We start from the raw sequence: 26,198 nt of genomic DNA, 5'->3' as shown, positions 1-26,198 counted from the left end.
AATTATATCAATGCTGCTGGGAGCCCAGGTTTTGCACATAACCTGGTGTTGTTTAAAACATGAATCCCTGACTTTGCTATAGGGCAAGAGAAGTGCCAAGTCTCCACACACCTGTGTAATTTATGTGAATTGCTACTTTAAGAGCAGAAAAAACTCCAGCTGTAAACTATTATGTAAAACTACTGTGGCATCTTGATGGCTATTATCCAGTAGAATTGTCCTTAGTTTAAAAATAATTCATCTTCCAAACCAGCATATTTAAATATGATATTAATTCCAGAAAGTTTTCATACAGTGTGGAGTTTAGAGATTACTGTTGTACTCCAACCTGCAGAAACGACATGGAATTAGAGACCTTTACTTAAAGCAAGGCCTGATGTCCATATGTCTCTTCACTACCACATTCCTATCCTCAGCAATTAGAAACAACTGAGAGATGAAATGTCACAAGATGTTGGTTTAGAAAGTAAGGCCAAACCATAGTTAAGTCTTAGTTATTCTGCTGTGAAGTGTTTATGGTGTCTGGGCTACAAAATGTAATGGGTTCCTTTATTATCATTTTTCCATTGGCTGTTTTATGTTGGCAATGCTACTACTGCGAGAGACCTACCACCTACATGTCATTTGTATTTGTTTTAAGTGATGTAATTGTTAGTATTTATTATTCTTGTACTGACTTCAGTCACAAAAAATAAGATGATCTTTACCAGGCACAGTACATATATAGACTAGAAAGAGTTCCTCATCTCAAGTGCTCATCATCTACCTCCATCTTCACATTGCTATGGTTTTCCAGGTCAATAGGTCTTCTGAGTGTATTTCCATAGTACCATTTTGTCCAAAACACACACGGCCTGTTACCATCCATACGTTATTTGTCGCTATTTTCTGCAAGTTTTTAACCTAATGGGACCTGTTCCTGGTAGCTTGCTGTTAATCTTGTTTGAGACAATGAGCGTGGCGCGGTGTCCTTTGCCTGTCTCTGGTCGGTCTCCGTCCTTAGCTGTTCTCAAGCCCAGCCTTCACCTTCCCCGGGCGGGAGGCCGGGCCGGCGCAGCCCGGAGCCCCGGCGGACGCAGGAGCCGGTCAGGGCTGCGGACGCAGCTGCTGTGGGCCCGAGCAGCCGGGGCGAGCCGTGCAGAAGGGACCCAGAACGGAAAGGAAGGACGGGACAACCGAGGAGCAGATTGGAGCCGAGAAAGAATCCGGAGTGGGATGGGCGGAGAGCCGGGCGGGGTCGGCGGAGAGGGGCGGGCGGCGGGGCGAGGCGAGCGCACACACGGAGACGCGGCCCCTGCCTCCGCCTGCCGTGACAGTGGCCCGGAGCCCCCGGGACCGCGTCCCGCCCGCTGCCGGCTCCCCGTGCCCACCCTCCGCAGCCCCTTCTCGCTGCCGCCGGCCGCATGCCCGGAGCGGGGCAGGAGCAGGACGGCGCAAGGTGAGTGCTGTCCCTGGGGCTGGGCAGGTGGGCGCTGCCCAGCGGAGCTGGACGGGCTCGGCTCTCCTGGGGCGGCCGGAGGCGGCACTGGCGGAGCTGAGCGGAGGTCGCTCCGGGGGAACCCGCCGCGCCTTTCGGGACTCGGCACGGAGCGGTAGCGGCGGGTGGGGAGGGGACTCCCGGCAGCTCCTGCTGGCTGGAACGGGGCTGGTCCTGCTCCAGCTCCCCGCTCCGCGATGCCCCGCGCAGGGGAGGCCGCAGCTCGCGCTGCCCAGGTCGGTGCGGGCGCCGCTCGTGCCCCGTGAGGGGCCCTGAGGGGGCGGCTCCGGGGCCGGCGGGCGCTCGACCCGCTCCCTCTCGGGTGCCTCTATTAGTTTATACTTTTGAAGAACTTTCAGCGTTTGTTTAGTGGCGAATCTTACACGAGCGTCGGCTTCGAGGGAAGGGCCGCGGTGCCCGGAGCCGCTTTGAGCCCCGCGGGGGCTGTCACGGGCCGGCCGTGCCCCGCTGCTGTTTGCCCCGGCGGGGCCGGAGCCGGCTCTCGCCCTGCCCTCCGCCCGCACGGCTCCCGCCTCGGGCGAGGAGGTGGGGGAGGCTCGGGCCGAAAGGAAAGTGGGAAAAAACAAGCAGGGAGCGTAGTGAGTTCCCCTTGCGGAGTGAGGCTCCGCGGCGGGCTGTGATGGGAGGCAGCGCGGTCTCCGCGGTGCGCAGGTGGAGGCGCGGTGCGGTTCGTGCTGGCTGCGGGGTCAGTGCGCTACCGCTCATCTCAGTGCTGCGCTCGGCAGCGGCCAGGAGCTGTGATTTACTGCGGAACCCTTCACGTTCATGCAAGAAATTCAACTCCGGTAATTTTCCCCCTGAATTTCATTTTTTAAATTGAGTTTTTATATAGTTCTTAAATCTTATGACTCTATAAACGTTCTTGTGTACCTTTTCCATGTATACCTACATTTATTAATGAGATTTCTAGTTCAGTGTTATCCTTTAATACATTTTCACAGTTAAAGGGCAGAGGAAATTCTCTCATCCTGAAACACTTGCTATGGCATTACTTTGGCTGCCTACTTAGTTCTGCAGCATGTACACAGGTCTGCTGAGTGCAACAAGTTATGAGATGTACAGAATTTGAGTTCAGAATAGGAGAACCCATGGGATTTGGAAACTAATGGAGCTAAATGTTTACTGCAGAATAATAGTGCTTGCACAATGTAGGTGGTAGAATGTGTGAAACAGAGCTGCCCTGGTGCAGGTGAGGTAAGGGAATGCACGGGCATATCTCTGGCTTGTCATTTAGGGCATTGAGTCCTATTTAAGTTTTTCATATGTATGATATGATACCTGTTCTCAGTAAATATTTGTTAGGCAGTGTTAGTAAATAAAATGTCATTGTTTGGAACAGAGATGCCATTCACTGTCCATGGGAGCGGTGTGTATGGGTTAGCAGTGTGACAAGGCCTTGTGACCCACTGTAACACTCAGTATCATTCCCTCCACATTCTCGAAGACCTCCACTCTGTTTTGAATGGCTCACTTCTTCTCAGGACTGTTTGTGTGTAGACAGTTGTTCTGGCATGATTCCAGGTTGTGGGAGTTGTATGTGCACATAATTTGGAGGTGTATTATGTGGAATTGCTTCCAGCAAGTGGCAAGTGAGACCACGTGGCCTTAAACAAAACTGTTTTGTTTTGCTGCTGGTGAAATGAAGTGGGTGACACCCGCTTCTGCTCAGGAGTTTATGTGTAACACCTTCATATTGACTCAGGAGCTTTTTTCCTGTGTTAAAAAGCTCCTGAGTGGTTTTTTTTTCCTATCTTAAATATTTTGCTTTAAGTGTTAAAGGAAATTAACCTGACCTCTTAAATTTCGTTTATCCTGGTGTTTTATTTGTATGTTTCAGTGGTTTCGATTTTTGAAAAATTTCCTTTGATGAAAGAAATTTTCTGTGGTTTTTTTGTTGGTTTTTTTTTTGTTTGTTTGTTTGTTTTGGTGAGAGAATCTGCCTGCTGCTAAAATGCTGTAATGAATGCATTTAGAATCCTTTTGGAATGCTTCATGTAGGTGCTGTATTTTATTGAAGGTGACTTATACTCAAGTCTATGAGTGAGAGCTGCATTTGGAGAAATAATTTGTTGCTGTTTAATTCCTTTGAGATATGGAGGGACACTGGTCAATGATGTATTTGTGGAAGGCAGTTTTGTTTAATTCAACTATCCTCGTTATGTGTCTTTGCTTTGTTACCAAAGTGTGCCTCTCAGCTTGTGGGGATGTGTTGTGGATTCCAGTTGTTCGGGTCATATGAAATCTGGAATTAACAAATGCCTGAGGTCTTGCATAAGTCTTTAGGAGTGTGTAAAATTACTGTAGTGTAGTATCTAAAAAAATTGGAAAATAAAGGACTTGGTAAATACGTTCCATTTATGTGATTAACATGCACCTCCTGCTTTTCTTATAACAGCTATAAAGTAACTATTATGAAATAGGTGGTTATTTAGGATGTGGCTGTGGTGGTCTCCACCCCAAACGTGGCTCAGGGGATGTGCAAACACTCACAGACTGTTCTCCCCTCTAGTGCCAGCCGGGCTAGAACGTGCAGGGATGTGCTGTCAAGTACCGAAATGTGGGCAATGATTAACTCGCAGGTGCTCGGCACAGCCCGGCATCAGCTGAAAGGGTTCCTGGCCAAAGGATCAGGCTGTTAATAACCAAACACAGGGGTGTGCACATTCATTTACTTCCTAATCAGGGCTGCTCAGTAGCCCGAGGGGCGGCTGCTGCCTGGCTGGAGGTCTTTGCAGTAACGTGTGTCTTACCCAGTGCACTGCTGAGGGCAGTGATTGAAGGTATGGCCAGGGGTAAAATGCAGCAATTCCTCAAAAAAAAATTGTTTGAACTGGACAAGAAGTAGAAGCTTTACGTTCTTGGCAATGAGAGGGGGTTTTGGCCTTTTGTGTTAAATCATTATATATGCCATCAGAAATATAACTAGGAAGGTGCCCCATACTATTGTTCTGACTTTTTCCCGTTTTGTAAAGTTAATTACCCTCACAGTCCTCTAGCTGCCCTCATAGCTCTGCAGGTGTAATCAACGTGAGGTACAACTGGCATTCACAAAAGCTGATTGGCTTTTACACTGCTGAAGCTTACATAAACTTGGAAAGTTGGCAAGAATTATCTGGACTTGTGTGGTTTCTGTAGAACAAGAACAGCTGCTCTGCTGGTATCATCTCTCAGACATTTTAGTTGTTAAAGTACAGGTTTTTTTAGTTTATTTTAAACACTTCACCATTTCTCCTAAATTAATTTTCAGTATTATAGTGAGGAGAAGAGTATGTCCATTGCACTGTGTGTACTATATCAGGAATCCTACTGGTTTTATTTTAAATACAACAGTGTGCCCCTGTGGCCTTCCTTCAGAAGGTTTTGTCAGGACTATCACTTATTTCCTGAAGATTTCCAGCTCTTTGGACAGGGTGTATTTTTGGGGTGACTGACTCTTTCTGCTTATGCATGGCCTTTACTTGGGAAAGGTTAAAAAAGGCAGGTAGGAATTGCAGCAGCAGCAGGTTTGTGTGGACACGTGCAGTGATGAGGGTGTCCCAGGCCTGCCATCGCCCTGAGGACACTGAGGTTCTTAGGTGGAATGCTTTGCTTACAGAAGTAGGTGCTGTCAAATTAACATTTGTTGATGTTATCAACATTTGTTGATAAATAATTAATAGCCAAGGGAAAAACTCACTCAAGTGAGTTGATTGTTGTGTGGATGGGTGGTCTTGCAAGCTTTCCCATGTAGGCTTGCATTCTGAAAACTTTCCCATGTAGGTTTGGATTTCTGACTGTGCTTAGCAACTGCAGGTGAAAAGCTGTAAAAATTTAATTTTAGGGCAATACAACTTTTTGTCTGCCTTTTAATGTATTGAATAACCAAGAATATAAATGCAAGGCAAACTTAACAAACTTGAATTGTATTGAACTGTGCAATAATCCTGAATAAAATAACTATGATTATTGAAATGGTAGGCTAAAAGCATCATCATTTTAATTTTAGGCAGAAAATATGATACCCTTCCAAGCAGATAAAATTCTAACCTGCTGCCGTTTCCTGGTGGTGATGATTCTGATAAAGGGGAAAATGGGGTGGTATTTCTCTTGGTTTTACTTGGTTCTTAATGTAGTTTTATTGAGGATAAACCTCTTTATTATGAGGGAAGCAGGAATATGCTGAAAGGATGAGAAGAATATGAAGAAAAGGGACAATGGTTGTATTAACTTTATACTGGGCATGCATTTTCTTCTGTTTTTCTGAGTCTGCCTTTACCAGGTTTAATTTCAGTGCTAGTTTCAGAAAATGCGTTTTTATTTTGTTTCGTAAGTTGTGCCTTAAATTGACTTAGCTTTGTGTAGCCCTTTTAATATTCTTCACAGAAACAGTAAAAAAGATACTTCTGGAAGTAGTTTTCCTCTAGATAAAATCTAGATTTAAAAAAAAATGTTTTATTGTTACAACTTTTGAATAGAAACTTAGTGCTTGCTTTCAAATACAGAAGTTTGAGGAGGATAGAGTTAAATAAATCTCAAATTGCTGGTTGTATGAGTCACTAAATTGAGAACATAAATACTCATATTCTTTGGAAAGGACCTCTCAACATTGTTTTCCTGCATAGTGTCAACTGCAAAACACAATACAATATGTTTAGCTTTAAAGTAGTTGTATTTGCATTTGAAATCGTAGTTTATGATAAAAGTCAGATAATGCTAGCCTTTGGTCAGTTTCCCATGCAAAAGGTTAAGTCTCCAGTGGAAGCTGCATTATCCTACTGATGTGTTTTGTTTGCTTGCTTTGCTGAAAAGAAATAAAAACTTGGAGAGGGGTAAAGGGTAGAGCAATGGGCAGTGCTGGAGAAATCTCCCTGCCTGCTGATAGAAGGGATGGGTTGTTTTGTTTGCTGCCTGGTGCTGAAGCCAGGGACTTGAAACAGGAACATCTGGATCTTTTAGTCCAGAGAGAAACAGATTTGTCGTAGGATGATGCATGTAATTTCAACGTCAATGACAAAAAAATTCTTGACACCTGTGTGTTGAATAGAGTATAGTACTTAGTGTTCTCTGTATTCTGTTTAAACAGTATATTTCATGTTGTATGTGTATCCTCCTGCATTTTAAACCTTCTCTTTAAAATGTTTGTTTGAAATCTTTGCAAGTGTTTTATAATGTTAAATTTTATCCTAATCAGATGAGTGGTTTGGTTGCATGTTTTAAGGTACAAGAGTACTGAAGCCTTAATTTTTTTTAAATTGGCATGGCAATCAACTACTGTGCCTAAAAGCGATAGCGAGCTCACAAACATTCCCTACTGTGCCCTGCACTGCTTGAGTTTGACTTGAAACCACTGGCAGCTCCTGCTTACTGCAGATAAGAGAGTGTGGATGAGTCCTTGCTCCTCTATTCATGGCAGTGATGGACAGTATTATTTAATATGCTGATGTGCAAGACAGACTAAACCAGCATTCTCAATTATTTCTTGTTCTTTCTTACCATGGTTCTGAAAGCTGTCTGAGATGTAACCCTGTTCTCGCTTTGGTGCTGGGAAACTTCTCCAGGGGCTTTCATTGATGGCAGTGTTAGCTGTATTACAATGCTATTGGTTGCCTTCCATTTATTTTGATATTTTTAAGGGAAAAGAGCTAAGGCTCAGTTGGCCAAAGGACTGGTTCTTTTGATAGTGTTGTCTTATATTGGTCTGTATTTCTCCAGCATGGAGCACTCTTTCATGTCAGTGCTCTGGCTTCAGCCTGGATTGGACTTTTATCTATTTATTTATTTATTAGTTGTATTTTGCCTTTTCATGTACTTTGTGCTGAGAATAAGTACAACATTTATGCTCTCTCAAAGCTAAATATTGTCTTTTCTATATTCTGGATGGACTGTCTTGCTGTCTATAGCAACTGTGTGTCTGTGGGAGGAGGAGCCAAACTCAACACTTGCTGTGAAGCAGGATCGTTCCATTACTCCAAAGCTGCTTCTCTGTCACCTTGAAGAGTTCTGACAGATTCATCAAAGTGTGCAGCCTCTGTGCTTCTTGGAAGTGCTGCTTCCAAATGTCTTTATATATATCCTTCTCTAAAGTACCTGTATAAAATTTAACTGCACTTCTGAAGAGGACAGAAGGCATATAGTTTTACTAGGATGCCTTCAGAACAGGGATAAAAACTCTCAAAAATAGATATTTGAAAAGGTCCTCCAAAAAATCATTCTTTAGAGCATCAGGTGCATTTTTAAAGACTCCAAGAGAGTAAGTATGCCACGTGTGTTCATTGAGGTCAGAACTTGAAATAACCATGTGTGTGTGGAACCAAGTTTATGGTATGCTGTATGGATGACTTGGATTGAAGTGCTCATACAAAGTGGAATTCTCAGCACTGGCTGCTACTTTGAAATATTCAAGAGCTTCTTGAGTTTTCACCTGATTTCACTGAAGTGTTGCTGTAGTGGTATAAAAATGTTTTGCAGCTCCCATATCTGAGAGTCTAAGGGAAACAATTTAAAGAAAATATTGTTTTTAGAATTGTTGTTATGCAGTTAAATAGTGAAGTTTGGTTTAAAGTTTCAATGTGCCCTTTAGCAATCTGTTTGCCTAAGGCGGCAGCTGGCTGGGAGCTGAGTGCTTTTGAGATGGGAGATACTTGTGTTTGCTGACTTTGGGTGTGGAAAGGTGGCTTTTCAGAAAGCAGTGCAAGGGTAAACGTGGCCATTCACTAGAAACAGCAGATTTCAGGCAGTTGGTGAGGAAAGAGGAATGGCCTCTTTAGAGATGTTGCACTAAACCTGCCAACTGGTAACCAGCTCTTCAGGCTGTGTCAGCATAAAGACATTGGCTTCAGAGAGTGATGGTGGATAACACATATTTTTCCTTGTAGTAGATGCTCATTTTTGCCCATTACATAGTGCTGCTACTGCCTTCTTTTTCATTAAGAAGAATAATAGTTTCTGCATTGAGGGTTCTTAAAGTTCAGAAAAGATTTTTTTCCTCATGGTTTTCCTATCAACTAAGTATAACAAGATACTATTTCAACAATGCAAAGCATTTTAGTGAGGGTGAGGAACTGTGGGAACATGTTTCATCAGAAGGTATTAATTACTTTTGCTTTAACTGTAGTGAACAGCTGTTGAATGATATGTTACTTTTTAACTATGGCTACTGTGAATATCTTGTCTAGAGATACAAATAGGGTGTGGAGGGAAAGGCAAAAAATATTTTTAGCCTGAGGATCAAAGTGTATCTACACTTAGTAACACAAGGGGAAGGGGAAAAAAAGGTGGAGAAAATGGGCTTTGTATAGGGAGTCAGTTTTTACAAGATTGGCTAATACTTATCCCGTTTGTCCAGGTATAAGTCAGGTTTGAGCCTGTGGGATGTTGTGACTTCAGTACTTTTCTTGAACCTTCTCATGTTTTCAAGAGATCCTGCAGTGCTGTTCTGTGCAGATAGTCAGGGGCTTCAGTGCTGTGCTACACTAGAGCCTTTCCCCCAGCTTTGTTTTTGTCCCCTTAAGGGCAATTGCAGAACTCCCAAAATTAAATACAAATGAATAAAATATACTTAAATATAACACACTTGTCAGTATTTGAGCTAGTGGCTGACCACTGCTAGGCTTTTCTCTGCTATTATGTGATGTAAGAATCTACTCTAAGGTAGGTGGGCTGATAAGGCTTCAAATAAACAGAGTTAATACTTTTAATGGAAGCATAGAAGAGGTAACATAAGAGAATTTTAGGGTTCATGTTTCCCTCCAGTGTTAAGCAACCTATACTCGGTCATAGAAGAATAAGTATCCTGAATTGCACATGTCTCATCAAAACCAGCGAGGATGTTTCTTCAAGTTTCCTCAGTAAGACAGAGAGAGTAGTGATAAACCTAGTTGCTATAAATAAACTCTCTGGCTTTGTTTTGCTGTGTATTTGTTCTGCAGTTGTGTTTTGCCCACTTCCTGCTGTTACAGCACAGCCCGATCTCCAGGACAGCACCTAATCCAAGAGTGTGTCCCTTATCTGGAACAGGCAAGGTTCAGTGTGCAGAGGCTGAGGAACAGAATGTTTCTGACCACTCTCTTAAATTAATATTCATTGGCTTGTCTTAGCATTTGGCTTCAAGTTATTCAGAAGGAAGATGATAGATTTATTTTCCTCCTTCAAGTTTCATCACGAACCTTGCCTGTGCTGTAGAGTTCAAGTCCAAACAGGAGTTGGATGGTGATACAGAAAGAGGCACCTGTGAACAGTGTATTTTTTTCTGAACACTGTTCTTTTGCTTCTCGAGTTGCATTTCATTTTCTAAGATGTTTTTGTAACTGGAGGTTGATTTCTGAGGATAGTGGTAGTATTCTGATTGTGTGCATATATATATTTTTAAACGTATACAAAATTTTCCTTTGTGTGGCTCACTTTGAATATGAACAATATTTTTTAGGGAGTATAAGCCTTACAATTTTATTTTCAAAAAAAGAAAAAGTTTTATTTTAGACCTACTGAAGCAGTATGTGTTCATTGGAAATCTGTCCATAAAATTTCTTAATGCTTGAAAAAATATATTCCCTGGTACATATTTAATTTTTTTTTAATTAAAAAAATACTTCAGAAAGGGTGTTGAGGGAACTCTGTGGCACATGAGTAAGGAGACACTCTACAGTCTGAGAATCTTTCTCAGAAATAACTTTCAAGTAAGAGAAGTAGTGGCAATACTTGGTATCCCTGGCTTTGTAAAGTTTTGACAGATACCAATTTTCTGTTTGCCATTTAGAAACTAAAAACCCATTGGTGTTTTGACAAGGCCATAAAACTTGTCAGTATTGTAAGGATCTGAAGCTGTTTAATTACCTGTTGCTGCTGGTAGAGATTGAACAAGGACCTGTGCAGACCTGTTGAGAGGAATAGTGTGACAGATGTGTGTCCCCAAAGCTTGTCTGAGTCCCTGCTGTCCCACCTCCCAAGTGTGGCTGGGGACAGTGGCTGGGTGGCAGTCCTGAGGTGGCCTCCAGGCCCTGTCAATGCCCTCCATCTCCACAGACAGTTCCCAAGGAGTGTGGTTTGAAAGAAGCTGATGTGGACAGCTGATACAGACAAAAGTCACTCAAGGTGTACAGTGTGCTGCTGTTGTTCTCAGATATCAGCCTGGGAATGTGGGGGAGTTGGGGAGTTTGACAAGATGTATTCCTCTCTCTATTACTTTAGGTGGTTTTCTTTTGCAGAGCAACTCAGAACATAAATTAGGTTAATGCCATATTTGATTTAGTTTCTGTTCTATCTATGTCAAGCTTTATCATCAAATGTTCCTAGAAAAGAATAACTTTTAAACAGTAACTTTTATCACTTCTGGCCTCTGCTTTTGCTGTAGTTTGAGTGTGGAAGCCTCAGTGCAGAGATATGTATGGAGTATTGGCTTGGATATTTCCAAGGGTGGGGAGGAGAGTGCTGAGCTAGAACTGCTCTAGTACCAGCTCACTAGAAAACAGTGGAAGTTGTACTTTTTTTTTCTGGAATGGCAACCTCGTGGTTTTGTACTCTGAATCTTTGACCTTCCAACTCTGAGAGTTAATGAACTCCTTGTAACCTTGCCCTGGACCTTTGATCTTACTGGTACAGGTGCCTGCAAGAGGAGCTAAAACTCTTGTTGCCATAACTTGTGTGACCATTGAAGAATCTGGGCTTTCCCCAGGTTAGGAAATTGCTGCCTCAGAAAGGGGAACTCTGCAGAAGATGTTAAGTATGGACTCTTGCAATATTGCTTTAACATGTATTTAAGAAAAACTCTTTTCTCCCTGTGCTATTATAGACTAGAGAGGCAGGTAATAATTTTTTTTTTCAACATGTGTTGCTGCTTGAACCACTTATAGAAATAATAGGCTTTTTGTGTGGATTTGTTTGCTGGGGTTTTTGTGTTGGTGATTTTTTTTTTTTTTTTTTGTTTTCTCTTAGTTTTGTTTGTTTTCTCTTAATTTCTTCTAAAATGGTCCACTTGAGAATCAGGAGTAAATTTGAGGTCAAGTACTGATCCAAAAAGAGGTTAGATGGCTGAGTCTGTTCCTGCCCTCACAGAGGGGCTTTGCCAGGGCTGTTTATCCACTCCTGCATGGGCAGACTTTTGAAACCAGGATGGGCATTCTCTTCAGAGAGTTTAGTTTGTGCAGGTTGGCCTTATCTACCTGCTAGTGATGGGATGTGTGCCCTGTGCTCAGCTTTTCATGCTGTCCCTGAAATCTGTCAAGTCAGATTTTGACCCAGGTTTCACACAGGTTAAACCAGCTTTTTAATGGTTCTTTGTACCTACTTGAAAAGAGTAAGGGTTTGACAAGCACAGCTTATTTTCTGGTTATATACTAGTAGGTTTTAATTCAAGAACAGCTGAGCTTGATTTCTGTTAAGTCTTGTGCTGATCATAATACAAACTAGGTGTCAAATCAAGTTGAATAGGATGACTGATAGCTAAAAATATCCTCCCCCCCTTAAAAGAAAGTGTGAGTGGGTAGGGAAGCTATAGGACTCAGAAGTTTCAGGTTAACATTGTGGATCCTGTTACTAAAAAATGATTACTCTTTCATGGTGGAATTAACTTGCATTAATGTAGAGTCTTAATTTGTTCTTGCCATGCAAGTCATTTACTGGAAACTTATTTGACCATATAGACCTTTTGTAGGTGGTGTAACTTGGGAATTGCTATTGCAATTGGGATATGTCTGTGCTGTTTTAGAGAGGGACTTCAGCCATGAATGGTTATTTTCTGCAAAGCGGCAAAGTATGATCTTAAGTTATTAAAATATGCTGAAAAGCTTCTGTAAATCTTTACATGTTAGAAATGGAAGTTTTCTCCCCCTTGTTGTGTGTGTGGATCATTGCACAGCAGTGCTGGCTGTGGCTGCTGCTCTGAATTAACAGAGCTGCCATGATGCACAGCCCTGGTTACAGGCTTGCTGACATCAACTCTCTTGGCATGTGCTCAGAAAAGTAAACAGAAGACAATCAGTGTTGGATTTGGCAAAACTAGCAAGTCCATAAAACTGCCAAATCCTTCTCAGTGTATTCATCCAATTAATGACATTGATGTAGGACATTTACTTAAATGAGTAAAACGTACTGTATTTGGTTTTTTAAAGTTCTTGTATTAAAGTTTCCATTTTCTACTTAATTAGTAACCACAGTCTTTACTTAAATAGTATTTTTTCTTGTTTTTTGATGTTGTTCTTTTGTAGAAAAAAAATGAATTCTGAAAGCTCAGCCCTTACCATGAGTAGCCCTGCTGTAATAAACCAGTGTGCCAGAGGAGGAATGGAACAAGAAAAAATTTGGTAAGTGTTACTTCTAATTTTCTAAGAGGTTAGTAGGCAGCTATATTTGGGACATGTAGTTCGAAAATTAAGTAAAATAATTATTTGTTTTAACTGATGCATTAAGTCTTCATTATTTAACAACAGAGAAGGAAAAAGGGAAAATTTTTATTTTGCTTTTGAGGTTTTAGCAGATGACATGATACAGGGTGTCATGGGGGATGGGCTGTGGAAAAACTCCTGTTCATTTCAGCAGTGCAGCAGTTGTGCTCAGGGAATCTTTCACAGATGGCAAATGTTTTAATCTCCCACTGCTGCTGGGGTGCTGGGCCATGCTGGTACCAGGACCTTCAGTGCTCTGAGGCACCCAAGATTCCTGCCCTGGGAGACTTTACAGAGTCAATAGTTTCTACTTTGTGTATAGAAAAAAATTTGTGCTGGAGGAAAAAAGCAATTGCAATGTTAAAGGGTAGACGTGGACAAATGGTTACACTTCATAACACGTTTTTTGGTGAAAATTGCTGCAGACCATGCAATTTCTAGCACCTGGTTTGTTTCCATGAAGGGAACAGGGTGTTGAAAAGGCTTTGAGACTGTTCCACCTGAGTTAATGAGCCTTTTCTTGAAAGCCTGCTGGTTTTTACTTGCTGGTGTTTGCTAGGGGTTTTTTACATTATTTATTTACCATGTGGCAAGCAACCAGTAAATTCGTGATAGGAAGCATGACACCCATATGGACAAAAGCCTACCTTATGTTGTTTTTGTTGTCTGAGAAATACTCTTGAAAAGCTAAAGAATTAAAGAATTATTAGGTAATGAATGTTCTGTTTCCTGTTGCATGCTGTCAGGAAATCAAATAATATTTTTTTTTTTTTTTTGCTTTGGTTTTAATGTAATATTAAACTAACAGCATAATAATACCTGAAAGTAGTTTCTTTTAAACATTTCTTCTGGAACATTCTCAACAAAACCTTTGGATACAAGGGTAGCATGAGGAAGAACTGTGGGCTTCCCTCCTGACTCACAAATCTACTGAGGCGTGGGAAATTGACACAAACACTTTTTTCATTTGATGTCTTTTGCTGATTTCTATATCCTGCTTGTGGTCTTGAGCTGGGGACAGTTCTGGTTAATATCTTTATCAATGACCTGCATGAGGGGATGGAGGGGACCTCAGTAAATTTGCAGGTTGCACCCCAAACTGGGTGGGAGTGTTGATCTGCTGGAGGGTAGCAGGGCTCTGCAGAGGGATTTGGATAGGCTGCATCAGTGGGCCAAGGCCAACAAGGTCAAGATGGATCCTGCCTTTGGGTCACAACAACCCCCTGCATCTCCAGGCTGGGGGCAGAGTGGCTGGAAAGCTGCCTGGCAGGAAAAGATCTGGGGATGTTGGTTGACAGCAGCTGAACATGAGGCCAGGTGAGCCCAGGTGGCCAAGAAGGCCGGTGGCAGCCTGGCTGTATCAGCAATAGTGTGGCCAGCAGGAGCAGGGCAGGGATTGTCCCCCTGCACTGGGCACTGCTGAGGCCACAGCTCCAATCCTGGGTTCAGTTTTGGCCCCTCACTGCACAAAGGCTTTGAGGGGCTGGAGTGTGTCCAGAGAAGGGCAAGGGAGCTGGGGAAGGGGCTGGATCACAACTCTGAGGAGCAGCTGAGGGAATTGAGATTATTTAACCTGGAGATAAGGAGGCCCAGGGAGGACTTTATCAATAGCAGTGTAGTGCATGTCTGGTTAGGTTTCTAAAATACTATTTTTTGTTCTGGGCTTCTGTGAGTACTACAGTTGAATGAACATTATTTTTCTCAGCCTAATAAAGTGCAGTGGTGCACTGCCTTACTGCATTGTTCTTTTATTGCTGTTTATTCTTTGTCTGATTCTTGGAACTTATTTACATTCTGATGGTTCTGGGTTTATTTTCATGAAAATATGAGTATTGGTAAGGACTGGTGTTAGTCATAGGAAGATTAGAAATGTCTGTTGTTAAAAGTTTACAGTGACAGGATAATATATTCAATTAAGTCAAAAGCATCCACAGAGAAAAGCTCTGAGCAAGACCTTATCTAGCATTTAAACATCACTTAGGATGCATGTAAAAGGCTTTGATGTTGCACAAGGCCCCCTAGAAGCAGAGGGGAGAGTAAATAATTGACTGAACCCCGGTTACCTTGTGCAGCCATTTACCAAGTCTGCCATTCTGGTTTATCAGTGTTTTGCATCTGCATCAGGTGCATCTACCCGATGAAAAAATAATTGAATTCTCACTTGCAATGCTTCACTTGGTTCTGTTGTTTTTTCCCCTCCCAACATACATAAACAAGATTACAGCAGCAGAAGAATGCTGGTAGTAGCAGAAGTGTGACTGCTGTGAATGTCTGATAACTGCAGGGAATTGTGGCACACTTCATGTGCAAACCAAATTAAGCTGCTCTTAATAAGCAGGAAGGTGAAGGAACTTGGTGGATGGTCATAACATCGACAAGATCAGCTGTCTGGTGTGGAAGAGTATTGAACAATCGAGGCTTGAGAGCCTTGAAATTGTAGAAGCTCCTGATTTGGTAGATTCTCAGTGTCTTAATGTTGAAAATTGTGAGAAAGGAGCTAAAGATTAGGGAGCAAGTGGGAACGGTGTCAATTCATCCAGGCTTTCTGTGAAAGTAGCTGGCTGGCACATTGTTTTTCAAAACAAATGTGCAGGAGAATTGGAAATTTTCCAGGTGTTGTTATTGTGTGTGGATTTTATAACATGCTTCCTCCAGGCTGGATGAAAACTTGCTAGCCACTCTTTCATGATGTTACTTAGCATTAAGTCAGGACGTATTTAATCCTTTTAAAACTAATAATTGAAATTTGGGTTCTGGATGTCTCATGACAGTTTTGGTGCCTTGGCTTTCTATTTCTGTCTCCAAATACTCTGCCATGTTCCTTATGAAGTATGCAGTGTTCTGCTATTTCTGTAACAGAGTTTTAATCACTTTTAGACAAAATTTCTCTGGAAACTGTCCATGTTATGAATAAATAAATCTATAAATCTTATAAATAACCAAACAAGCACTGTTAGGTGTGGACTCTAATGCATTCTGACTCTGTACTTATGACTTGGGTTAAACTGAGTTTGAGGACAGCAATTTTGTAACATCTTTTCTTTTTTTGTTTTATGCTGTAACAGACTTTTTGTTTCAGCTTTCTTTTCTGAGACTGATGACTTTGTAGAGAAGGGAAGCTATTGAAACTCCATTCCATAGAGTGAGAAGGAAGACATGCTTAAATACTGAATATAGATATTGCATAAACTAACTTGAAACCCAGCTCCATCATTGCATACATTGAAAAAGAGCAGCTTACTGTCATATCTTAGTGTGTAGATGTCTGGAAGCTCTTTGGTATAGAAAAAGTAATCATTCTGGAGTATTGTACAACCTGTATTTGAAGCATTTTTTTAAATAAGTTCATCTGTTCAATAATGAAAAAGAAATAACAGAGTCAACCGAGATGAAATCAATACTTGAACTGATGTCCCCATGACTGAGTAAAAGCAAGAAGGAAAGCAATGGTGAGCAGCTGAAAATCTGCGCCTTCACTTAATAAGGAACAAAGTAGATACCACATGGATCTTACCTTAATGCCTGTGGTTTTAATCACACAACCCTTCTTCCTCAGTAAGGATCAGAAGGGAGCAGCTAAATTGCTGCCTTCTGTACCTCAGACAGACAAGTGCACAAGCTGACTCGTAGCTTGTGTGGGAAGTCAAGTTTCGTGACAATAAATCATCATGGCTCTGTTGCAGCTTTTGCCAGCTGCCAGTTGATGAAGGAAGAATTATGTGTCTGGAATTACAGTAAGAAGAGAAACAAGTTTCACAACTTTCCCTGTTTCTCCTATATCCCTGTTTAATCAGTAGAAATGAGTCATCCTGAAGAACTGAATTAAACTGGCTCTAGTCAAGTGTGGTTTAACTGCAGATGTTTGATTACAAAAGGCACATGCACGTTCAGGGAATACAAGGTTACAGTCTGTGCAAAAAGGAAGCCCCATAAATTACAGATTAACATTTTAGATAGCTGGCTGAAATTAATCTTATCTACAAGAGGCCTTGAATTAGTTGCTTTCTAGTATGTCTTATTACAAAGAGAGAGAATGCTTTTCTTGGAAAGCCATAAAATATTCAGGACAGTTAGCATAACAAAACAATCATCACCAACTGCTTTTAATAAAGCAGATAAATATTTACTGTATGTATTTAAAATCACTTCTATCTTACCTAACTTTCCTAGTTTATTTCAAGTACTTCTCTTCCCATAAAAGGAGTAGTAGAATTGAAAATTGTTACAAAGGAATCACTTGCATTGGAACTTGCAGCCTGAGACCAGTCCCTTAAAGGAAGTGGAGGAAGATCCAGGAGAGTGACGTAGGACATGGAGAGGGTGACTCATGAGGCTCTGTAGCACACCCACAAACAGCGAGAGATGAGAATGTGCTGAAATGGTTAAAGTAAGTGCACTCACCAACTGCTGACTTTGCCTCATGCATACATGAAAAGGGCTTTGTAGCTGAAGAAAATATGCCCCAGAGGCAAATACAAGTTTAAACATATGTTCAATCATTATGTCTTGCAAAACTAAGTATGGATTGCATTTCCTCATCCTGGATGGGATCAAAAACCTCTTGATTTTGCCTTGAGAAAGAAAAGCTCTGGGGCTGCTGCTGGCCCAAGCCCACGAGGTGGCAGCCTTGGTTCGGATGAGGGGCTGTGCCCACTCCCTCTCTGGTTGTTCTTCTTCCCCCTTCCCACCCAGCCCTTGGCTTTTTTTCTGGGATCATATAAGGACCTAACAGCAGAAGTGAGTTACTAATTGCTCGTTCAAAAAACACCTTACTAAGCTAAGGCTACTGCTTGGTGCGTTTTTGCTAATTTTTGTTGATAGTGTGTCTCTTAAAACATTTATTGAATATTTGGTTATGACTCTATTGGGTCCTACCTGCTTTTTAAATGTTACATGTCTCTTTATTATAGCTGTTAGCTGAGGGAGGGAGTTACAACAAACATTTCTGAAATACCTGATTGGTTCCAGTTGAATGCCAAGAAATTTTTATCCAAGTAAAAGGTAATGACATCTTTAGGCTGCCCTCAATGGTATTTTGTTTATGAATGTGTGTTAGTGCATGGGCTGATGACAAGGCTTTTGTACTCTGACAAATAAATTGAGTGCTCACAGGGAGTGTATAGAGGGAGTGAAATATATTTCTTTATTAAAGAGCTGCAGAATGTTTTAAAACTATAACTTTTACTTACTTTGATGTAGGAAAGGAATGTAAAAATCTGTCAGTCCATCTGTTTTTTGAAAGTATCTTGTTGTATTCTTCCTTGTGGGCTATCCCGGTGAAATCTAAAAAAATAAATTTAATAGAAAATGTCACTTTGGACTGTGTAACTCACTTGGCCGGAACAGGAATCACTGGTACTGAGAAACTGAATCTAGTAACTTTAAATAAGGAACCAGGCTTTCACATTTTGGTATGTGGAATTTTTTAAACTTAATTTCATTTTCCCCTCCCTGTTCCCCCCTCCATCAATTAGAGAAGCACCTGCTATCAGGGTGATAAATAACAGCTGATTAGGCTTGGATCACCTAATACACTCTGGAAGGAGGCCTCACCATCCCTAACTCAGGTTTTGGTCATTTATAAGTTGAAATTATGATTATAGAGAATGAAAAAATCTCCTTCAGTGCTGTGTTGCAAATATAAATAAATGAGTTTGCGTAGTTTAGAACAAGGATGAAATTTGCAATCTTTGTTCTTGTTCATGCTATAGAGCCTCATTTTCTCATTCAGATATGCAGCATCTTGATGTATTTTCCTTCTCTATTATCTTCTGAAAAAAACCCACAAAAATTGCAGAAATAGTCAAAATTTCTTGTTGAAAAATATGAAACATGCTAACAAGCCAAGTAAAGGAAAACACTGCCTTCCCTCCTTCATAGTTGTCATGGCTTAACCCCTAACTGATGACAATGATAGTGTCACCAAAAGTCAGAAATAAAACTCTCTAGCAGTGTAATTTCAGTATTAGGAGGAGGCATCACTTTTATTTGAGGTGCCAGATTTTAGGGGGGGGGGGCGGGGGGGGGCAATTCCTGTCTAACCCCGTAGCTAACACACTGGTTTAAATCTATGTAGCTGATACATATTCATTACATTTCCCAAGACTCATACACGCATGCTAAACGTTCACACAAATTCTTTTGCATATTCAAAACACTTCTTGAAGCTTATTTACGTCACAGTAGGCATCTTTAGAGGGTCTCTGGTGGTCATTTGGGGAACATTCCATTCCTCAAATCATCCTTTTTTGGTCACAGGCCTCCAGAAAAAAAAATACCTTTTCTTTGAGTGCACCCCAGCGTGGTCTGGCCGAGATGCAGCTTCTTATCAGCGTTGCTCAGGCCCACAGCCTTTAGGGCTGCAGGAGCCACTTGCACACATTTATTCAGGACTCAGCACTGTCCTGCTTCAGTTAGCACTTAAGGAATTCACAAGACTGAAAGGATGTTTGTTACAATTACAGGTTTCCCCAGCACCAGCAGTAACTGCAGTTGAAGGGACAGAGAAACAAGCGGTGCACAGGAGTGTTGCTCATCGGTCACTGACTGATGCCCATCCCCATGCAGCCATCAGCCCCCTCCAGCTCCCTCTGCACTGGGCATGGCCTCCTGGCCTGATGAATGTCCCTGTGGCCAGCTCAGCTCCCTGACCATTTCCATCCCTTATCGTTGGCAGAGCAGGGGACAGTGAGTGTGAGTTGCTGCTAATCTCTTTGAAACATCTTGATTCTCTGTGTGGGTGAATGTGTCTAGATGAACTGTGACTTTCTTTTAAAGGTAAAAAAACCCCAAACCCTAGTGATCTACTCCTGGTAACCATCTGTTTCCTGTATGCTTACACTACTTCTGTTTCTAAAGGTTCTTGTCCTTGGTCATGATTCTTTTTCACTAAGACTCCAGAATCTGTTCTTACAGTGTGTCTTATTTTATACATTTGTTCAGCATCTATTACAGCTGAGTTTTTAGTTAATACTCTAATACTGATAGGAAGATACTTCTCCTTGCCTTTCTCCCCCCCAGACAAGTAGTTCTTGAATATATTTAGTTAATTCTCTGGCTGTAGAGGGAGCTGGTGATAAAGTTTTTAAGGAACACAAACGCTATTTCTTTGGGAATATTTACACATTGCAGTATTTGGAAACAGAAGATCAGAAACAAAGGGTGATTTGTAGTTTGATCTTTCCTTCATGGGGCAAGGAAGGCTGGAGAGTGTGTCAACTGGTTAAATTAACTGTGTTTTTCCTGTGGGGCCCTGGAAATTTCAATAGCTGAGTGTTGTAAGAGACAATGATTTGAATATATAACTTTCAAGCTGAATACATTTGGTCACCTGCAAATCTGTGGGCTACAAAAGACAGCTTTTCCATATTAAGTGGTCATTCCATTGCCTTAAAACTACACAAGGAAATTCCTCAGCAGCCTTGTTTCTTTCAATGTGGAAAAAGAAAACCTGTGTGAATAGGAATATTAAGGTCATTATGAACAGAAACTCACTAAAAATATGTGACGAAAACTACCTGCAAATATTTCAGAACATCCTCTTGTGTTGGTTAGGATGAAGAACTCATGTTTTTTTTCCTGACTTTGGACTTAATTATTATAAGAAGCATAAATTAAAAATTAACCTAACGTGTTGGCAGGAATAGAGGTGGTTTGTTGTCATCTTCTGTCAGGCTTTGTACTCAATGGTGAAGGCCAAGAGCTGACTGTGTTTTATGAGCTGTCTGGTTAGTTATGTCTTCATTTAAAAAAATGGATTCCGTAGTTGTTTTTAAAACAGTGAATTCAATTACTACTATGCTTCTGAGTGTAGAGAAGATTTTGTTTCAAAGACTCATTAACTGCTGCAAACTGCACCAAAAAGGAGGAGCTCTCAGTTTTTCTCTCCTGGGGTCTCTCCCCAGCCCCATGCTGTACAGAACAGTAAGATAAATGTGACTCTCTTTTGTAAGCTATATAATGTGTTTATATTCCACACATTAAATGCAAGTTGTATGTGACTAGATAGATTAAAAAAAGGAGACAATTTGCACTCAATGTTTAAAAAACTGATGTGTCTTTGTAATTTCTTTAGATACATTCACATCTGACACTTTATAATCCATTATTTATTACTACACAGAGCTAGATCTGGCAGGTTGTACATGGGCATGCTTAAGCACGTTCCCTCCCTCTCGGATCTGCTGTTCCCTAAGTCAGTGCAGGGAGGCAGTCACGCTGTCAGCTACAGATCAGTAAGGGATTTGTAGCAAAGTGCAGATAGGGAAGGTGTTGATATGCTTTTATTGTGCCTACCCTGGTATACAGCACCGTCTCTGTCCCATCCATCAGATTTCATAAGTTTGGAGATTTTTTCCTTCCCCCGGATATCCTCCTTTATCTAAATTAGCAACTGACCCAAAGAGCTCTTTCATCTTCTTCCCCTGTGCTATGTTGATATGGGAGCACTGATAACAAAACAGAAAATTGTGGGAAATATCCACTGATCTCCATACAAATGAAGAAGAAAGCGGAGAGAAAAAATAGGATTTAGAGGGTTAAATTATTTTACCATTAACCATTGAATTTTATTTGATAATCTGCTGGTTTATTATTCCTGAAATGACAAAATGGAAATAAACTCCTCCAGCCCTTGCCTTCCGCTCTGCTGGAATGTGATCTTTTCCTTCTCCGTGTGCTGGGGCAGGGGAGCAGCGCTGGGCTTTGCGAGTCGCTGCTGCCCGCGCTGTGCCCCACCGAGGGCGCTCCTCGCTGGGGGACCGGCCCCCCTCGAGCTGTTTCCTTTAGGAAATGTGTCATGTTTTAATTCCACTTAAACTGTGGCCAAGCTTCTCCCACCTACTGGTGTTTGTTTTGTGGGACTTGATATTGCAATACTTGGTTTTGTGGTAGTTTTTTAGTGTACCAAGGTATTGAAAAGGTAAATTCTGTAGCACCAGAACCATTTCTGTGTTTCCTCTCTGAAGGTTGTATGTGTCTGGTTTTGCTCATAGTGTGTGTGCTGTATGGGTAGGGCTTTTCTGACCAGCAGTGTCCTTCAGGTCTGTAGGTGTGCTTTGCAGAGCTTTCTCCTGTCAGGTTGAGCAGGTTTCTTTTGCAGCTCCTAAATAGCCTGTTTGCAAAAAGACAACTGTGAAATGTCTCCCCACTCTGTACACTTAGTTTGGAAAAATTGTATATGCTAATTTTGTAGTCATGAACAGAATAGTGATTTCTCATGTTCCTCTACTAATGTGTAATTTCATGTAACTGAAGCAGCTGTCCCTGTCTCCCTGAGGAACACAGGTCATGAATGTTCAGCTGTTTGTTTTTCTCATAAAGGTAGGATGGGATCATGATTTTCTCTTACCATGCTCCTGCCTCAGGCCTTTCAGCAGCTGACTTCTACCTACAGAAACACAAAATTGTCACGCAGGGCAAGTAAGAAGATTGACCAAAGACTTGAGAACTGGCAAAAACTTGTTTTGGATTCTGAATCCCTGGTGTCCTTATTTATAGGAAATGATCTTGAGTTAAATCCAATCAAAGTTCATGAGTATTATTTCCTTGCCAATTTCAAGTCAAACTGTTTTTATTGACTATTTTTTTGTCCAGTCAGGAATCTGTGACTCTCTTGCCAAGATATTGGTAGTCTCCAAAACTGTCTAATCCATCACAAGGTCACCATCGATTTAGGATTTTGCATCGGTAGGTGAATAGATGAGAATAGTTTGTAGTCTTGTGAAGCAACAAGCTGTGTTTCCCCGGAGAGAATGCCGAGCTGTTTTCTCAGCCTAAACCAGCAGTTTAGAAATTTCTCAGGTAAACAACACTGTGGTGCTGCAGAGCAAGATTTGGGATCAAAGTGGATGCCAGCTGTCTTGCTTTATTACAGACTTAGTCAAAAGGAGATTTTAACAAAGCAGGTGAATTTCTTTTGTTTACAGTGCTAACTTGTGTAGGAAAACAAGCTGAGTTATTCAAGTGCCTGTATTTGTTTGAAAGTGAAATATCTAAAATTTCAGGTTCTTTACACAGTACTTTGTACATGTTTTGAGATTTCTGTAAGAACAGAAAGGCTTTTGTGTGAAGCTGTTGTAAAAACGTAGTTACACCCACTTTTTATTATGTGTTAATTGTCTATTAGGCTTTGTAATTGGTGTGCAAAGATTGACACTCCTGATACCAGAGCATGCTTACAATAAATGTCTGCTATGGTAATTTAATGCCTTAATAGCCTTCTAGCAATCAGTTACATCTCAAATGCACTATAGGGAAATTTTTTTTATTAATTGAGGCTTTTGCTAACATTACTTGCTCCATTACAAGTGTACTGCAACTCTGTTTATATTCCACTAAAGCAAAGATGTAACTACTTTGATCTGGTTTCCATTTAAAGATAACATAAAAATACTGTGATGCTTCTTTTCTGCATCTTTTTTCACAGTGCATTTGAGTTTGGCAATCATCTTAAAGCTTTTTGTTTACATATCAGACACAATGTTAATGTTTGTCTTTGTGGATAAGATTTAATGTTTTTCACTTGGTAGTCATTTTTAATATTTCTCTTGAGAAGAGCCACCCACAAACTTGGACAAAAAATAATTTCATTTCTCCCCAAGTAGGGTGGTTGATTCATTATGCCAATTTAAAGAACAAGCTTTTTTCCCTATTCCATAGATTTACTTGAAGAATAAAAGGTATGACATATTTTGAGTTTAAAGATCCAACCAAGTAACTCCCCAAACTTTTGTCTTTCTCAGTAGGACACCAAGGGACATGGCAGCTCAGAGTTCTGAAACAATTTTCTTTGGTTTTTGAGGTACCTCAGCAAGTCAGACTTGCAGAAAGAAGGTGCATGTGTGTGGTTTGAAGAGAGCCTGGTTTCCTCAGGAAATGCCATGTGACTCTGCTCTTAGTCTTGCCAGCAACTTTTGAACTCATTGCCTAGTTTCATTTTTTAGACGATGTAAGAACTGCCAGAGCACACGAGCTCCAGTTTTAGCAGAAGTGTGTGGTTGAGGTGAGCGATGCCGGTTAGAGCCGGCCCGGTGAGGGAGGCCCCCACAGAGCGTGGCCATTCCTGTCCTTGGGGAGAGCAGCAGCACAAGTGCTGCCCTGAGCTGAGCACAGCTCTGTCGTGGCAGGGGCTCACAGAGGTGATCACATAACCTGGGGGCTGCTGCTGCTGGAAGGACCTTCCTCAGCTGCCCCAGCAGCAGGAGGTGGGGTTCTGCTGTCACCTGTGTGCTCAGTGCTAAACCTCAGATCTTTAGCTCTGGCTGTGACCATGAGGTCACATCTCACCCCTTCACCTCATTCTGGTGCCCTGTCGGTCTCTTGGAAGTAAGAAAGCAGCTTTGATCTTCAATCTTTACTCTGAACAAAGTGTAGCATCAGAATTGCAAACTTGTCCTTCATTACTATGCCACTTCTCCCAAGTGATTGACTCTCAAATCTGCTGCATATCTCTTCTTTCTGGGTTTGAAGTTGTCAGGGTTGGCAGATCTGCCTGGAGGGCTCTCTTAGATAACATTGAGTGCATCCTGCAGTAGCCTGAAATCCTTGACAAGTGACCCCCACTTCAGTTGCAGTTGGGGGGAGAGTATTGGCTGAAGTGAACTCTTTTCATATCAGTTGTTCATGCATTTGGAAATGAAAAATGCTGCCCTGAAAGCACAAACAGTGTTTTATTAATCAAGAGACATAGTGTAAGTGATTGGAAAAAATCCAACAGCTTGGCTCCAGAAACATACTTGATCTATCCAAAAGGAGGAGGATCACTCACCTAGGCTACCAACAGTAGTTCTGGTATCCATGACCACAAAGGAAATGTTAAATACTTCTGCATCATCATTGATCAAATCAACATCTGTTTAATTTCTTCCCTTGTGGTTTGACTCTTACTTCAGCTGCTGTAGTGACTGGGGATATTGTCCGTGTCTTCCAGTGCTTTCTGTATAGAGACTGAAAAAGGCTGTTCTGTGCTTGTGACTGGGGAGATTTTCAGTTTTTATAATGAAATATTTCAATGTGTGTCTCTCATGTACCTCATTGAAACCCAAACACATTAGCTTTCAGCAGGAGTAAGAACAAAGGTAAATGTGCTCTATTTTAAAGGCATGGCATTAAAAGTTTCAGAGGAACTACAACAGCAGAGAGTGTCTGGAAAAAAAACCCCAAGACATGATGGAAATGAAGAACAAAACTGTGTGCGCAGATGTGCAAGTGCTACTAATTTCCTCTACTGGTGGCTCGTCACTGTTCTTCTGCTTTACAACAAAATCCCATTTTGTGCCTCACTTCATGCATTAATGCCTGGTTTTGCAGGGATTGTAATCAAGAAGGAAAGGAAAAAGCATAGGAGTGTATGTATCCATAGAAATAAATTTTATTTTTTTATATGTACTTATATATGCATTTTGGGAAAAAACTAGCTCCAGACATGTCCTACTGATAAATGCACTTTTTAAGCAATGCTCTTTGACCTGGAACAAAACATAAACAATTGAAGAGCCATCACTGGTATAATGTTATTTTAAAATATAGGATTCTGTACTTGTAAGAAAATTATTTTAACAAGGTTTCCTGTATGTTCTTGTGAAATGGTCTTGGGCTGAAATTAATGTTATTAGTGTATTTATATTGAAGAGAGTAGAAAACCTAACTTGTTGCTGGCAAAAGTAGATATAAGTGAACATTTTCTGTCCTGAGAGGATATTTTGAATGGAGCTTTAATGGTACCACAGTTTGAACAGGTTTGAGTCCATTGCATTCAGGGTTTCTATAGTAATTACTATGGCAACAGTGATGCAAAAAATGTTCCCAGAGGAACCCAGCTGTGAATAATAACTAACTGAAAACATTTTGCTTTTGCATCTCATGCTAAATGTCCCTTCAGTGAAAGTATGGGGGGTTGCTTACTTATTAGGAAGTAATGCTCTTGCATAAAACCTCACATATGTTGGCAGGTGAGTCTGGTTTCAGAGTAGAAACACCTTTCCAAAGTTTTGCTGAAGAATCATCCCAGAGACCAATGAAAAGTGTTACAAATGTTAGGTGTAACATTTGTCACTGGCTTCAAATGTTCTATGTTGTAAAGAAACTTCTTCAACCAAATTTGTAGCATAAAATCTGCTCAGGAGCTATAACTTAGTTTTATCTTGAAGAATTATGTAAATCATTTACATATGACAAATGCTGTTAATAAACACTGTCTTAGTAGCCTTCTGACCTCACTGTGCAACAAAGGTCAGGATCACACAAGTTACATGGTAGAGGTCAGTATTTGTTGACTTCAGTGTCTATTTATAAATTTCCTTCAAAAACTCTTCTGCTTTTTTCAGAAATAAATTTTTCAGTGT

The 26,198-nt window shown here is 41.1% G+C and overlaps 1 protein-coding gene across 1 annotated transcript in view; it reads left to right on the top strand.

Annotated features, from left to right (window-relative positions):
- Window positions 1–1,334: 1,334 nt before the first annotated feature.
- Window positions 1,335–26,198, top strand: part of ARHGEF3 (Rho guanine nucleotide exchange factor 3) — a gene marked incomplete at its 5' end in the record, with an annotated part of 101,483 nt that continues 76,619 nt past the window's right edge. Inside the window, 2 exons of the mRNA XM_084214347.1 lie at window positions 1,335–1,438; window positions 12,679–12,774. Of these exons, the coding sequence (XP_084070473.1) occupies window positions 1,404–1,438; window positions 12,679–12,774 (131 nt within the window). The remainder of the gene's footprint in view (window positions 1,439–12,678; window positions 12,775–26,198) is intronic.

The sequence above is a fragment of the Fringilla coelebs genome (assembly GCF_963513975.1).
Source record: "Fringilla coelebs genome assembly, chromosome: 13".
In the NCBI taxonomy this organism is placed as follows: Eukaryota; Metazoa; Chordata; class Aves; order Passeriformes; family Fringillidae; genus Fringilla; species Fringilla coelebs.
The sequence above is the reverse complement of the archived record's forward strand: the minus strand, read 5'-3'. Positions and strand labels throughout refer to the sequence as shown.